The sequence below is a fragment of the Channa argus genome, chromosome 21 (genome assembly GCF_033026475.1).
Source record: "Channa argus isolate prfri chromosome 21, Channa argus male v1.0, whole genome shotgun sequence".
Taxonomy (NCBI): Eukaryota; Metazoa; Chordata; class Actinopteri; order Anabantiformes; family Channidae; genus Channa; species Channa argus.
This window is the reverse complement of record NC_090217.1, coordinates 8,612,068-8,625,981: the sequence shown is the minus strand read 5'-3', so window position 1 is coordinate 8,625,981 and position 13,914 is coordinate 8,612,068. Positions and strand designations below refer to the sequence as shown.

General features: G+C 40.2%; 1 protein-coding gene across 1 annotated transcript in view; it reads left to right on the top strand.

Moving 5' to 3' along the window:
- exoc4 (exocyst complex component 4) overlaps positions 1–13,914 on the top strand; it is a 102,310-nt gene that overhangs the window by 69,665 nt on the left and 18,731 nt on the right. Inside the window, exons 14-16 of the mRNA XM_067490115.1 lie at positions 4,213–4,349; positions 5,611–5,766; positions 7,338–7,516. Coding sequence (XP_067346216.1) covers positions 4,213–4,349; positions 5,611–5,766; positions 7,338–7,516 — 472 coding nt within the window. The remainder of the gene's footprint in view (positions 1–4,212; positions 4,350–5,610; positions 5,767–7,337; positions 7,517–13,914) is intronic.

Below are 13,914 nucleotides of genomic sequence, written 5' to 3'. Positions count from 1 at the left end.
TGGGAAGATGCACTGCTGAGCGTTTGCTATTTTGTCAACCCTTAGTCACACATATGAGCAGCATGGCAAAGGCATTACACGAGTCAGTGGTTTGGGGTCAGGGTGTGAGTGAAATGGCAGAAAGCATGGGGTTAAACATTCTGACCCCGCACAACCTTAGGGAGGTTCCCCGTTATAGTAATGGGGAAATCCAAGATCCGTTTCCAATTCAAACCTGAGGCTCTCATGTCCTGACACCTGAGAAAATACATTACAGAAAAAAAAGCCTTATGAAACTAGCTGAAATTCAGACACAGCATGCACTTTCATTGCCCATGCAAGCTTTACTAAGTGAGAGGCATTGTCTCTTTTCACCCCCCTTTGTGGATCTCAGATCACACTTTATTAATCCCACTCTTAGGAGTTTTGTGATTGCTGTATCAGTGTGCTGGGCTTTTTACTCACTCCACCAAAGGACATTACCACTTTTAGCACGAGCTCTGGGTGGATTCTGTAGTGGTGACATGCATTAACAGCTTTTTCGCTGAGGCGCCAGTCAGAGTGCTAGCTCTGCCTTGTTGCTATCATTAAACCACTATGGCTGCGGCCTACATTACACTCTTAATAACAGCTGTTTACCCCAGCAAATTCCAAAGTCTAATTTTCCTTGATAGCTATGCTTTTACGTAGTAATGATGTGTAAGAGTAGAGGTAAAGTGCAACAAATCTCATTTTTAAGAGTAATACAATACTGTGAAGTAAAATTATAAGAGAAATGGGGGTGTTTTTCACATGTTGACCTTTAAGCTTGAAACATTGCAAAGAGAAGTTTAGAGTGACGATGGACAGAGATAAAGAAGCTTCCACACTGGATGTTGCCCTATGTCAAGAGTCAGGCAAGACAGAGGAGACACTCTCTCTACCACTCTCACACTCTCTCTCCCAGCCCTCCCTTTCTCAATCTGTCCCTTGATTACATTTTAATGATTTCTGCTGCCTAAGACAAATGGCTGTGTTAAATGAGCAGAATTAGACAAGGGAGCTGAGTGCAAGAGCATTTGTTAGAGCAGGAGTAATGGATCGGGCATCCATTGTTTACTCTTCTCTATTTACTGGTATGACCTGCTTTTGAGCTCTATATCCTCGAAGCAGGGACAGTAAAAGCGGAGGGATCATTGACTTTTCAATAGCATATTTTTTTTTTTTATATTCGATACTTTTATTTTTATGAGGATTTTAAAATTCTCAATAGTATAAGAGTTTAGTATAAAGTTTCATATTTGCACACATTTTTTATGTATGTAAAAATCTAGTTGGTGCTACACTAATCAAACTAAATTATTTCGCACTCCTTCACTGCACAGTTTTCAATTATTATCTCTAAATCTAATCAAATTGAATGTGTCATTTGTTTCTCCATTATCCCTAATCTGTGCCATTTACTTTGTAAATGCAGTGTTTGAACATTATCTTTATAGCCTGTGTCACACATTAACTTTAGAGAATATCGGGATGATCAGGTTGGGATATTCTACCTGTAGCGTACATAAGGAGGTTGTCTTCACAGGATGCCTTATCACTTGTGAGGAAATACTCCATTTAACCTGTGCAATCGGTGCTACCTGGGTGGAGTGTGTAGGGGGCAGGGCATGATGCAAAAAGGATGGTGAAAAAATTGCAGTGTTTTGTTTGCAGCACATCAAGCATCATATATGACACAGTCTTGTGCTGTTCCCTAAACTTACTGGCAGAATTTCACAAATTACATCATCTCCCCAGTTAATCATTCAGTTACTTACATGGTTTTAAGTAACCAGGTTATAGTCGGCTTTATCTGATTTCCAAAATCAGGTTAGGGGAAAAGGGAAACCTGGTTTCCCCAGGTAGATTTTTGTTGGAGAAAGCCGATTTCTTTGCCATGTATACGGGTAACCCGGTTTCCAAACGTCTTTCTCCAGCTGTGCGTGTGCATAACAAAAGGCTGCAGACAGAATTATTGCGTTCTCACATAGAGCCCCTCCGGATAATATCTGGATACACTCAAGATTGCGTTGCATGTCTGAAAGGGGCTTATGTACCCTAATAGAAGTTGCAACATTTCAGTTTTACCCAAAACATTAATGCGAAGACATATTAAATTTGTGGATATCCATATTAAATGGATATTTCCTACATAAAAGTCAAGCATGTCATAAAAACTGTAGCATCCTAATGCGCTCCAGGCAGCACCGCGCAGGAGTCGTTAGCGCTGCTGCCTCACAGCTAGAAGGATTGACTCTACCTGCGGGCTGCTGCCTTTTTGTGTGGAGTTTGTATGTTCTCCCCATGCTTATGTGGGTTTCCTCCGGCTACTCCAGTTTCCTCCCACAGTCCAAAGATATGCATGGTAGGTTAATTGGTGACTCTAAATTTTCTGTAGGTGTGAATGTGTATGTATCTCTGTGCTAGCCCTGAGATAGACTAGCGACTTGTCCAGGGTGGATCCCGCCTTTCTCCTAGTGACAGCTGGGATAGACTCCAGCCCCCTGCTAGCCTAAACATTATAAGCAGTTAAAGATAATGGCTGGATGGATGAATTCTAATGCACTCCATTTACACTGACTTTTTTATCTGAAGAAGTTTAAATGACCCACTCAATTAAACCTTGCAGCCTCTTGGGTGGTGACCCTACAACCTGACCTCTGTGGAAGAGGCAAATGAAAATAAACAATTTCTCATCAAGAACCACAAAAGCATCATCATCACTGTAGTCACGGTAACAGAAACTGGCAGCAGTGTCATTGATACTTTTTTTTTTTTAATTGTTATGTAAAGCAGTTTACTGCACCACCAGCCCACACCAAGAACAGGAGGTAGCTGCTGCTGAAGGTACACTAACACTCCTGCAGCATCTGTGTATTTCTTCCTTCCCCGGCAGCCTGACAGGAAGTCAGACATGGACAGTAAAGGGTGCTCCCTTGGCAGAGACAAGGCCTTGGTTAGCACTCCATGGGCATGGGCACTGCTATGGTTCATGACTTCCCTCAGCGGAGTGGCTGCTGTTTGTGTGTATCGGTGTGTGTGTGTGTGTGCGCGCACGCAGAATGTGCATGCTTGCCTGCTTGTGACAGAATGAGTAAGGGGGAAACTAAAACTGAGAAAGAACTATTAATATTAATATCATTCTAACACATCAGGGGTCCCTCCATATTTCTTGATGATCAATTATAGTCACTTGTGGCCTTTACACTCTTTGCAGCCACTTCAGCAGCTAGCTGGTGGCCAATGCTGAAATAAGACTCTTGTATGTTTAAGATTCAGGCATTGTTTAGAAAATTTTAGTTCGCAATAATAATTTGTTGTGGTAAATAAGATGATAAGTAGATCATCTGGCTGGCTTTATTTTATGTCTGCATTTAGCATCAAGTACCTTCTACTGCCCCTTAACCATCCTTGACAAAGCTATTCATTTTTCTTCTTCTATAGTAAGATATGCAGAGTAGTGAACTTGACTCTGTCTCTCTCTGTATTTTTCACAGGGTTACTCTGCACCAGTACTGCTTTTGTAGAGTACATGCAGCAAGGCTATTGCTAGACTAATAGCAAGTTATCACTATTATTGGAGATGTAGGATAGATTGGTTAAGTGTTAGGAGCAGACAAACTGGAACAAACCGAGTTGTAATCTCATTTAACAGCTCTTGGATTGCTCAAAGTTGTGTGTTTTGAAAAGTTTGCACTCTGTGTGTATGTGTTAGTGTGTCTGGGGATATGAAGCTGCTCTGCTGTTCCCGGGCCAGCTATTAGTCACGCAGGAGTGGCTAATCTATAATGGCTGCTGTCACAGCCCTGCCATGGCTTCTGGTGATGGGTGCACTGTGACAAATGCACACACACAACACACAAGTTCAGAGAACACACAAATATGTGCACTCACACTGATTCACTCACACACAAAGAATCATCCATTCCACCAATACAGCGTTACGACTTCCGACAAGCTCTCCAGCACCAGTCATCAGTCCAGCCGCAGGTGACAGATAGACAAGTGAAGTTAGAGCCATCCTATTACTCTGGCACTACAGCAGACTGGATCTGACTTGGCACTTGCATAAAATCGAGTCCCCCTTTATTTTTCTGTGGGTCTAACTCTGTCTGTGTTTCTCTTTTTGAAGGTGAAAACTTTTGGGAAAACATTTTTATGTCTAACCATTGAACCAAACACTGATTGCTCTCCTCCTATTTGTGCCTATAGAGCACGGTGGTAGTGGAAAAGTCCATCCAGGATCTAATGAGCCTGATGCAGGACCTGAGTGCCTACTCCAACCAGTTCCTCGAAATGGTCTGTGACAAGCTCAAAGAGTACAAGGAAATCTGCAACACATCTTACAGGTAAAAGAAGAGATTCATTTACCTGCCAAAGAAGCTGGAATACGTTTTTGTACTGGAGGCCTTAATTTTTCTTTTATTGTTTGTATATTATATAGTTGTCTACTTAAAATAAGTTTCAGGATTACCTGAATTCCCTAAAGCCTGGTAAACTCCACAACAAACATTTAAGCACATTAACGTAATTTTAGCAATTTAGTAAGACAGAAACTTATCTCTAAACTGTTTAAGAGTAGTTACTTTTTTAATGTGACCAGTTTTAGTATCTTTTAGTATCTTTATATGAAGGAGCACAAACTTTTTACTTTTTCAAAAGTATGGAAAAAGGTTTGCACGTTGTTTTTCCTTGCTTTCTACTCACACCTGTAATCCAATAACCATTAGTACTGTCAAAGGCCATCCAGCTGTGTTCCCCTGGAACCATCTAACACCTGGTCAGGTAAAGGGAGGGCTAGTGAATATGGAGGGTAAACAGGCCAGGAGAGACAGGAAAGGGCTGACAGACTGCTGGGAGTCCATCTGGACTCTGTCACAGGTCAGCCTCAGTCTCACTAGGAACCCAGAGTGATGAAGACAAAACAACAGACGCTGCCAAGATGTATAAGTCTGTAATTGTGTTGGTGCATGTGCTGTGAATGTTTGTGTTGTTGTTTACACACTAACAAGTCTCTCTCACCCCCCCCCTCCCTTTTTTGCATGTGTGCATGTGCGGATGTAAAACCCTGAGTGGCTGTGTTTCTTGCATTAGTATAATAATAATTGCAGAACCAAGCCATTTCCCCAACCCAGACACATGCAAACAAAGCAAATGCATGTTGGCAGTCTACCTCCGTGTTTTTTCACACCACATCAGAGCTGCTGTAATTCTATTGTACATGTCAGTACCAATTCCCATGAACCACTTGTACAGCTACATAATTATTAGGCTGTTTAAATGCAGTTTTGAGAAACATTTGCTGTGTTGCTTTTGTGCGGTGTTGGTAAAGCATCGAGTTAAGTATCTTTACCCTTAGATGCATTGCCTTTAAATCTGGGACTCTTATATATTTATGAATATTGGGTTATCGTCTGACTTTTCATTTACAGTAAAAGCTACCAGCAAATCAGAATCAGTATCGATCTAATGGCAGCATGCATCATTAAAAATAAATCCAACATTTGACTGTGGTGTAGTACATTACATTTAGTAATTGTTATTGTTAATATTTTGTTATTAGAGGCTAACAACCTCTCATTTACAATATCTTTTCCTTTGTGTCCTCAGGGGCATAGTCCAGTGTGAGGAGAAACTGACCATCAGTGCTTCCTGGTCCAAGGATGAGGACATCAGCCGTTTGCTCCAGTCCCTCCCTAACTGGGCAAATATGGCCCAACCCAGACAGAACCGACAGAAGAGAGAGGATGAAGAACACTTTACCCGGTACACACACAAATCATATATGTCCAGAAGTCAGATACTGACAGTTAACAATGCCAAATGAAATCAGCTCAAGCTGCTGACTGTTTACATGCAGGTAAGCTAAACTAATGAGAGAACAGTGCATACTGTACCTGGCCATGGAACAACTGAGCCAATTTTTTTAGTAAAATGTCTGTGCGTGTAAACGAAAGTAGTTGTAATCCCTATGCCGTTTTGCTATTTAAAGAACCTATATAAACCTTTTTCTCACAGGGTTAAATCATCATTGATTATCAGTGATTTGGCTCTAACATTTCAGACAGGACAAGGACAAGTGTTGCATAAATAAATGTTATTTCGCTTTATTTTACTTTTGTATTTTCCTACTCAAACAGAGTGCAAAGTACACATACTAGACACCCCACAAACCAGAAGAAGTAAGCACACACAATCACACTCGAGCAGTCAGGCAGATAATCCCTCCCTCCCGTCTTTGCTCTTTTATTCACATATTATTGGACCCACTCTTGTTGACTAAGATGCAGCCATAAAAGAAGTCATGATTGGTCTTTTAAACACCCTCTATCTGAAGGAAGTGAGGAAACAAGGGAAGAGCAAAATAGGAAAATATAAGGAGAGCTGGAAAAGGAGGGGGTGGGGAGGGGTGGGCTGGGGGGTCAGTCTTATCGAAATTGCCTTTGAATGTGCGCACTCTTCAGGGAACACTGAAGCTCATCGGAGCGGAATAGTAAAGTAAATAAATAAATTGGTTATGTGGCCAAAGAAAGTCAATCTGCTGTGTGCGCCTTCTCCCTCTCTCCCTTTCTCTTTCTCAGACACACATGCAGATACATACACAGACTGGGAGCACAGAGATAGCAAGAGGGAGACATAAGGCTGTTTGATTTGAGAGCAGTAGCTGTTTTCATCACTATGAAAAGGGGATTAGCTTCTGCACGACTGGCAACCCAGTGCTTTAATAAAGCCTCATTAATAAGCCGCACATGCCTGTGTGTGAGTGAGAAAGTACTGGATGTCTTTGCGAGACTGGTGTTTTATTTTTTATTTATCTTTATTTAAACCCATCTGTTGTTCAGAGTCTCTTGATCTGTGGGCATCCTTGTGGCTCAGGAGGCCAGTCCACATGCCATGTGTTTACAGCACAGTGGTGTTGAGATTTACTTATCTTCCCAGCTCTCTCCCCCAACTTTCATACTAGCCTCCAAAGTCAATTATCCTTCCAAAAACCCCAAGTGATTTTATGTATAATAAAGAAAAGTCTTTGATTTCACTGACTTTGTATTTTCCACCCTGTAAGTCTCTGCCTTCTGTTTGTTTTCTGTTTCCAAGTGCTGTCCATCACCTGTTGTGCTGAGCTACTCGTGACTCCCCCTTTTTTCATGACTTCAAAATTCTCTTCACACTATGTTCCACTTTCTTCATGTTGTTCACTTCCTCTCTGTTTATCTTTCAGTATATCTATTTTGTTATCGACCACGTGTCTCTCTCACATTTCTATTTCCATTTAACCATTTCAGACGCTTTATCCACGCAAACTGTTAAATTCCTCACGCATTCTCTCTTCTATGTAGGGCGGCCTTCGCTAAAGAGTCAGAGGTCCTAACCGGGAACCTGGGAGACAAGTTAATCCCCCAGAATGAGATCCTCCGTGACGTCAGTGAGCTAAAGGCTCTGGCCAACCTTCACGAGAGCATGGAGTGGCTTGCTGGTCGCCTCAAGACTTTCTTTGCCAACTTGCCCCATGCCTCCAGTAAGTAAGGGAAGCAGCGTTTGTGATTCAGAAATAGTTGACACTTTTTGGATATAATTTATTATGTATTTATAATTTAGTAAGTATTGTAAAGATGGGACCCACTGTCAGTTTACACCTCCTGCAGCTGACTGCTGACTTCTTTTGACAAAATGTAAGATTATGTGTTTGAAAAAGAAATTATTTAGTTTGAAAAAACAAAACATATTTTGGGTCTTACATTTGTTTGATATTTCATAATAATACAAAGTATCACTGAATCAGCCGGACTCTTCCAGACAAACCCCACCCCTGTTGCTACTAACCAGATATCTGGAAACGGGCTGTTGTGTTGATGGAATTAAATGAAACGAAATGAAGCATGGCACTATTTTGGTCACAAACATTGACATATGCATTACATTTTTGCACCTACTGGTGCTGGTACACTGACACTAATGCAGACATCTGTTGGTGTTTATTCTGCCTACTGAAAAACTGGATATTGTCTTTCACACGCATTTTGCGTATCAGATGGTCAGATTATGCTTTTGCTATTAGTCAGTTTCATGTTTTTCATCTTCGGCACAGGCAGCATGGCTTTTATAGTCGCCAAAAATGACACTGTCTAAAAAAATCTTCAATATATACTGACTTCGGAAAATATTTACACCCTTTGCACACAAATTTTAGCAAGATAATAAAAAAAATGTTTATCATCTAAAACATTTATAGCCTTTATTTCAGCTGTTTGTAAAAGCCAATTTGACCCCAATTGCAAATTCTTCTTCTTGGTTCTTTGTTATCTACAAGTTTTGCGCACTTGGATTTATGGTTTGTTGTGGACTACCTCAGAATGTGGTATGTCTTTGAGCCACCATCTTTAGATGTCTCCACAGACATTTTGTGGGATTTAAAGCTGGGCTTTCACTGGGCCACTCAAAGACAGTTGGAGACTGGTCCCAAAGTCGCTCCAGTATTGTCTTGGATGTACGTTTCTGGTCATTTTTGTGGTAAAAGTTGAGGTGTTACTCCCATTCTCAGATCACATTTACTCTGGACAGGTTTTTCTTCAAGATGCATATTACATTATAGTGCAATACTACTGTGTGTATGAAAGTGGTTGTTGGTCATTACGCAGTGCAAATTAAATACATTATGTGGATGGTTTATGTACTGTAGGATCTCAGTCAGGGGTATATAAAGTATTGTCATGCTAAGCTTTGCTTTTGTAGCAACGCCTCTTACCTGTGCCTCATTAAGTTCTTGTTTGAGTGTATTATCAAACACTCATTACCTTCTCCACTGGAGTTGTCAAAGAGCACTTTACACACACATGCTCATTATGCTGGGCTTTGCATCTGCAAGTAGTGTATGTGCGCATAAATGCCTAACCTAATCAGGACTTTTAAAACCATTTCAGTGCCTGCACAGTCATCACTTTAGTATCATTAATCACTGATCCAGGTGAGAGGTGTGTGTGTGTGTGCGTGTGTGTTTCCATACAACACATAGTCTTTGTGAATCATTTTAATCACTTATCATTACACTAATGTTTTTATCCTCATTATCATCTTAAGAACTTCTAGCATATTTTATTATTCTTTTTTAAGTCCATAAATTTTTATTAACATATGATAGCAGTCAGAGAGTTATTAGTCCCATCCATGGCTCTTAATGTTGGCTTTGATTTGCACTGCAGCTTGTAGTAACAGTGCTTTATTTGACATTTCCTTGCTTAACTCAATTAAAACTGCTGTTTAAATGGTTTTCCCCCGAACTCCAAGAATATCAACAGATGCCAGATTGAATTTTTCAACCTCATGAAAAAAAACATGTTTATTTAATTTGCTTTTTATGTCTTTCTAATAAATGCACTCGCTATTTAACTAAAATGTCACCAGTCTGACTTTCTAGAGTTGGATGGGAAACATATTATTAGTCTTGACAAGATGATGTACTTGGGAATTAGCCTGTCTCCAAATGTACAGTTGCATACAGTTACATTCATTTTATTTGTTACCAATATCATTAATTATAGAGTATAATAATTAATTTCTAACAGGCTTTGTCTTTCAGTTATATTGAGGAACAGAGCTGTGTTCACTGCATCTGTGAAGATTCTCTATTCATTCAGGTCATGATTATCCCAAAGTTGCTTGTTCATTGGCAACTGGACTTGCTTGTGAGGTGGTGTTGCTTGCTTGCTTAAACTGATTTGAAGAAGCCTTTTGGATGAGAGGTGAAAAATATTTTCAAGTGAGTTCATTCATCAATGAACAAGTAACTCTGGTAAATTGTGCACTTTCTTAGAAGGATAGAGAGCTTAAACTCTCTAGCTTCAGTTGTCTGATTGCTCTTTCGCTGTTCCATTTCAGTTCATTTACATAAAATAGTTTAATGAAAAATATTCAGATACTCTTACTTGGGCTTGACTTTATCATTATCTCTTTTTAAACTCTTCCCTTTCTCTCTGACGCTAGTTTTTTTTTTTTTTTTTGTCTATTCACAGATAAGAATTCAATAAAAGTACGGAAAAAGACGTGACATAATTATCATTAATTCTGGCGAGTGGCACTAATGGGAAGGATAGGGCAGTCACTTATCATGCTGGGACAGCCTCCGTATTGTTCATTATTTAGTGTTTGCCAAGCTGATGGTGGACTGTGCGTGTGCATGCGCACGTGTGTGTACTTAAGCATGTGCAAGATGGTACAAGGGTACAGCACAGGAAAAAGGACCCAACCTTATCTCGCCCCCCTCCCCCCAACTCACGTCTTTGCCTCTCCAAATTGGATTTTATATTACAGAAGCAGTCAGGTATGAACAACTCATTTTTCTCTCCTTCTTTTTGCTTTTTCTTTCTTTCATTCCTCTTTCGTACTTTCTTGCCTAATTCTTTCTTGGCATTTCTTTCTGTTCAATCCTCCTTTCTCTTTGTTTTAATTTTTTCCTACTCTTTGCTTCTTCCCAATCTTGACAGTGTGAACATTGTTATTTCTGCTTTAACTTTGAGTACATGGAGCCTGATAGGTTTTGTCCACAGCTGGATGTATCTTTGCCGTGGATGTTGGGTTTGATTACCATCCTGTGTGAACGAAATCTCCTGGATATGTCATTACATGCCTTATTATGCTCTGAATTTTAGATAATATGAAAATGACATTCAGTCCCTTCTACACCGTTGTGGTGCTGAATCCTGATTCAGGTTTTAAGGAGTGCTCATACTGTACCTGCTTATATCTCCCTGTTTGTCAGATTAAGGATGTATATGTGTAAGTACCCAAGGACTATGTGTGTATGTGTGTGCAGACAGACCTGTGATGGTGATTGGCCCTTATCACCCATCTGGTTGTAGCACTGGACTTCTGATCCACACTGACAATATTTACACAACAACAACAACACACAAGCACACACGCACACACAGATTGCCTGAGGGGCAATGTCAGCATGACAGCCATTTTGTTGTTGTTGTTGTTGTTGACTGCTGTGTGTCTGTTTGAATTTGAGATTTCTTTAAAATTATTTGCCAGGGAGTCTGGCAGCCTTGTCGGTCTTGAACAAAGACCTAAAAACTGGAGGTCACCAGCAATGTGAAAGTTCATCTTAGTGGGCAGCCTTTTTCTTGCAGATGTTTTCTGTCTGCCCACTTGTGTGCAAATGTGTGTGTTCAAGCTGAAGGACTGACCATCATTACTTGTGTAGATACAGGCCTGTAATCTGTGCTGCAGGGTTTCCAGACAGTATTTATGCAGCTTTCCAATGGGAGTAAGCCCCTTCTCTCTTTAGTGGTTGCTCGGCTGTATGTGTGAAGACTTTGAAAAGAATACACTTTTCTAACCTTGACTATGGTGAGTGTAGGTCTTTGCCCTTTAGCAGTGATTTTTTTTTCTTCTTGACTTTATTTAACAAGGCAAGCTCACTAAGAAGACATTCTTATTCACTGCAGACGCCTGGGGATATAGCTGTAATGGGAAAGGATGGTGTTGTTGTGTCAGTAGTTTAAATATTGTCTTTTGTCCATCCAATCATTTGTTTTTATTCTATTCAGTTCTAGCATGTTTTTATTCAGACTCATCACAAGACACTTTTAGCAATTTGGGATTTTAGATATTAAAAATCTTTAATCTTATTCTGAGTTTCTATCTTTCTCATTCCTCTATGATTTCTTACTGTCTCTCTGGACAAAAGTTCAGATCCCATTGTGCAGATGTTCATCCTCTACCAGAGGCAGCAAAATAATTAATATCGCTTCTCTCTTACTCATTCACTCATTTATGAATCATTCATCGCTCCATCCCTCCAGGATACTGTCCTTTACTTATCTTTCTCTATTTTCTCTTCCATTTCTCTTTTTCTGTTGGTGTTGTACTTTTTTAAACAAACCAGATGGTGATTTTTATCAAATGTATTCAGCGTCTGCATTTCTCGCCGCCACAGAAAATGTCAAGTCATATTGTTTTTTTTGTTTCTTAATGCATTGTTTTTGCCCTTAACGGCAGACAGGGCAATGTGTGTGCTTATGTACTGTCTGTGTATTTCTGCATTTGCATGCTTATCTGTAGTGAGTGAATTCCATCACTGTTCTTCTTTCTTAATGTCTGCCATCCTAATGTTCTGCAGATGGCAAGCGACAGACGTTTCTCTTAAGATGGGATTTGAAAATAATTGGATGAGCACAGCACACACACACACACATGCCTACACATGGGTGCATAAATAGATACATGATACACACATACATATCCTCACATTAAACCATACATACACGAGAAATGCATAAATAACAGAATAGAGCAATTTGGTTCAAGGAAAAAGAAAACAGAGGGAGCAGAAAATAGGGAGAAAAAAGAGAGCAAGAAAGTTGTCAGTCAGGACCAATGAGTCGTCTCCTTTTGCCCGTCTGTCCCTGACTCTAATGGTGCCCCCCATGCTGCGACGCCTCCTTTGCATCATCAAAGCAACATAGGCTGGGTGGATGCGGCTTCAGGAATCCATGTGCGTCTGTGCGTGTGTGTTTTGGGGGTATGTGTGTTTCATAGGCACCCCCCGGAGAGACCTCCAGCAGTGTGTGCCACAGTGAGCCCCCTCTTTTTTTTTCCTTTCTGCTGCCAAAGTGAGTGAGTGTATTGCACATGAGAGGAAACAGAAGCCTTCGAGTCACTTTCAAACACGCCTCTGTGCACAGACACACACACACACACACACACACACACACACACACACACGCTTAGAGGGAAAACACTCCCACAGGCAATGCGAGTGAAATGCTCTTGCTCTCTCACATAAGCTAAGTGAAGAAAAGAGACACAAAGAGAGAAAAACTGTTTATATCTGACAAATACATATGTATTAAATAAGACTATTGTGAAGGCACAAAATGGCAGCTTTGTGTCTGTATATACAGTCAATGCACTGCACCAAACACCTGTTGATGTTGTTATCATTCCTTTGTTGCCAAGGCATCAATAAAGTCACAGATCACTTAGTGCTGCTTTCAGGTTTCACGCTGTATAGGTAATATGCTCGTAATTGTGGCTTTTAGTTTGAGTGGGAGAATTGTGTTTCAGTGCTGGGTTCTGCATCTGTTAATGATCTGATAAGGTGACCGGGGAGAATAAACAGCTTCAGCTAAATCCAATCAAATGAAGTCAATTAATGGCATCATGCTCCAGTCCCTTGAGAAATCATTGTGGATTTTTTCTGCTAAGACCCATCTTGTTTGTTGTTCCCGTGGCTCATTTAGTTGGATTAATACTGATGTTGCCAACCTAAAGATCTAATGATGCCTCTCTGTTTTGTATCAGAAGAGGAGGCACTGGTGTGGGTTTTATGATTTGTGTACAGTAAAAGTGATTTTTGATTGACTTGATCAATGAAACGTTAGTATATTGATTTGAGCCAGTCTTAGCTCTGCTCTTTGGTTTAATGTGAAAGTGTTTGAATAATAACGAGTGATTATACACTAAGCCGGAATGTTAGCCACCTTAGCCCTTCATTATCTCAGAGCTCATGGTGGTGTTTCCAGCTGTGGAAGCAATAACACTGATTAAAAACAGAAAGAGAAGCCTAATAACTTGTGGTTCGTGGACATCTTTGTGGATTGAGCAACAAGCCATATATTTGACACCCTATTTGACACACTGGTTCTTGCTATATTATTATTACTTTTATTACTACATGATTCTTACAAAATCCTAAAATCTCCACCACATGTCCCTTTTTCACTGTCTAACTTCCAAAAAGCATGTTTACTGTTGACTGAGTACAGGACATATCAAGAGGTTTATTCAAGCAAATTAAGTAAAATGAAAATAATACACTGCTTGTATTAAGCACTTTATCATAGTCAGCCCCACAAACCACATTCACACCTTTAATAAGGAATTAAATCTGTAGCATTTATCTCCAAGTGT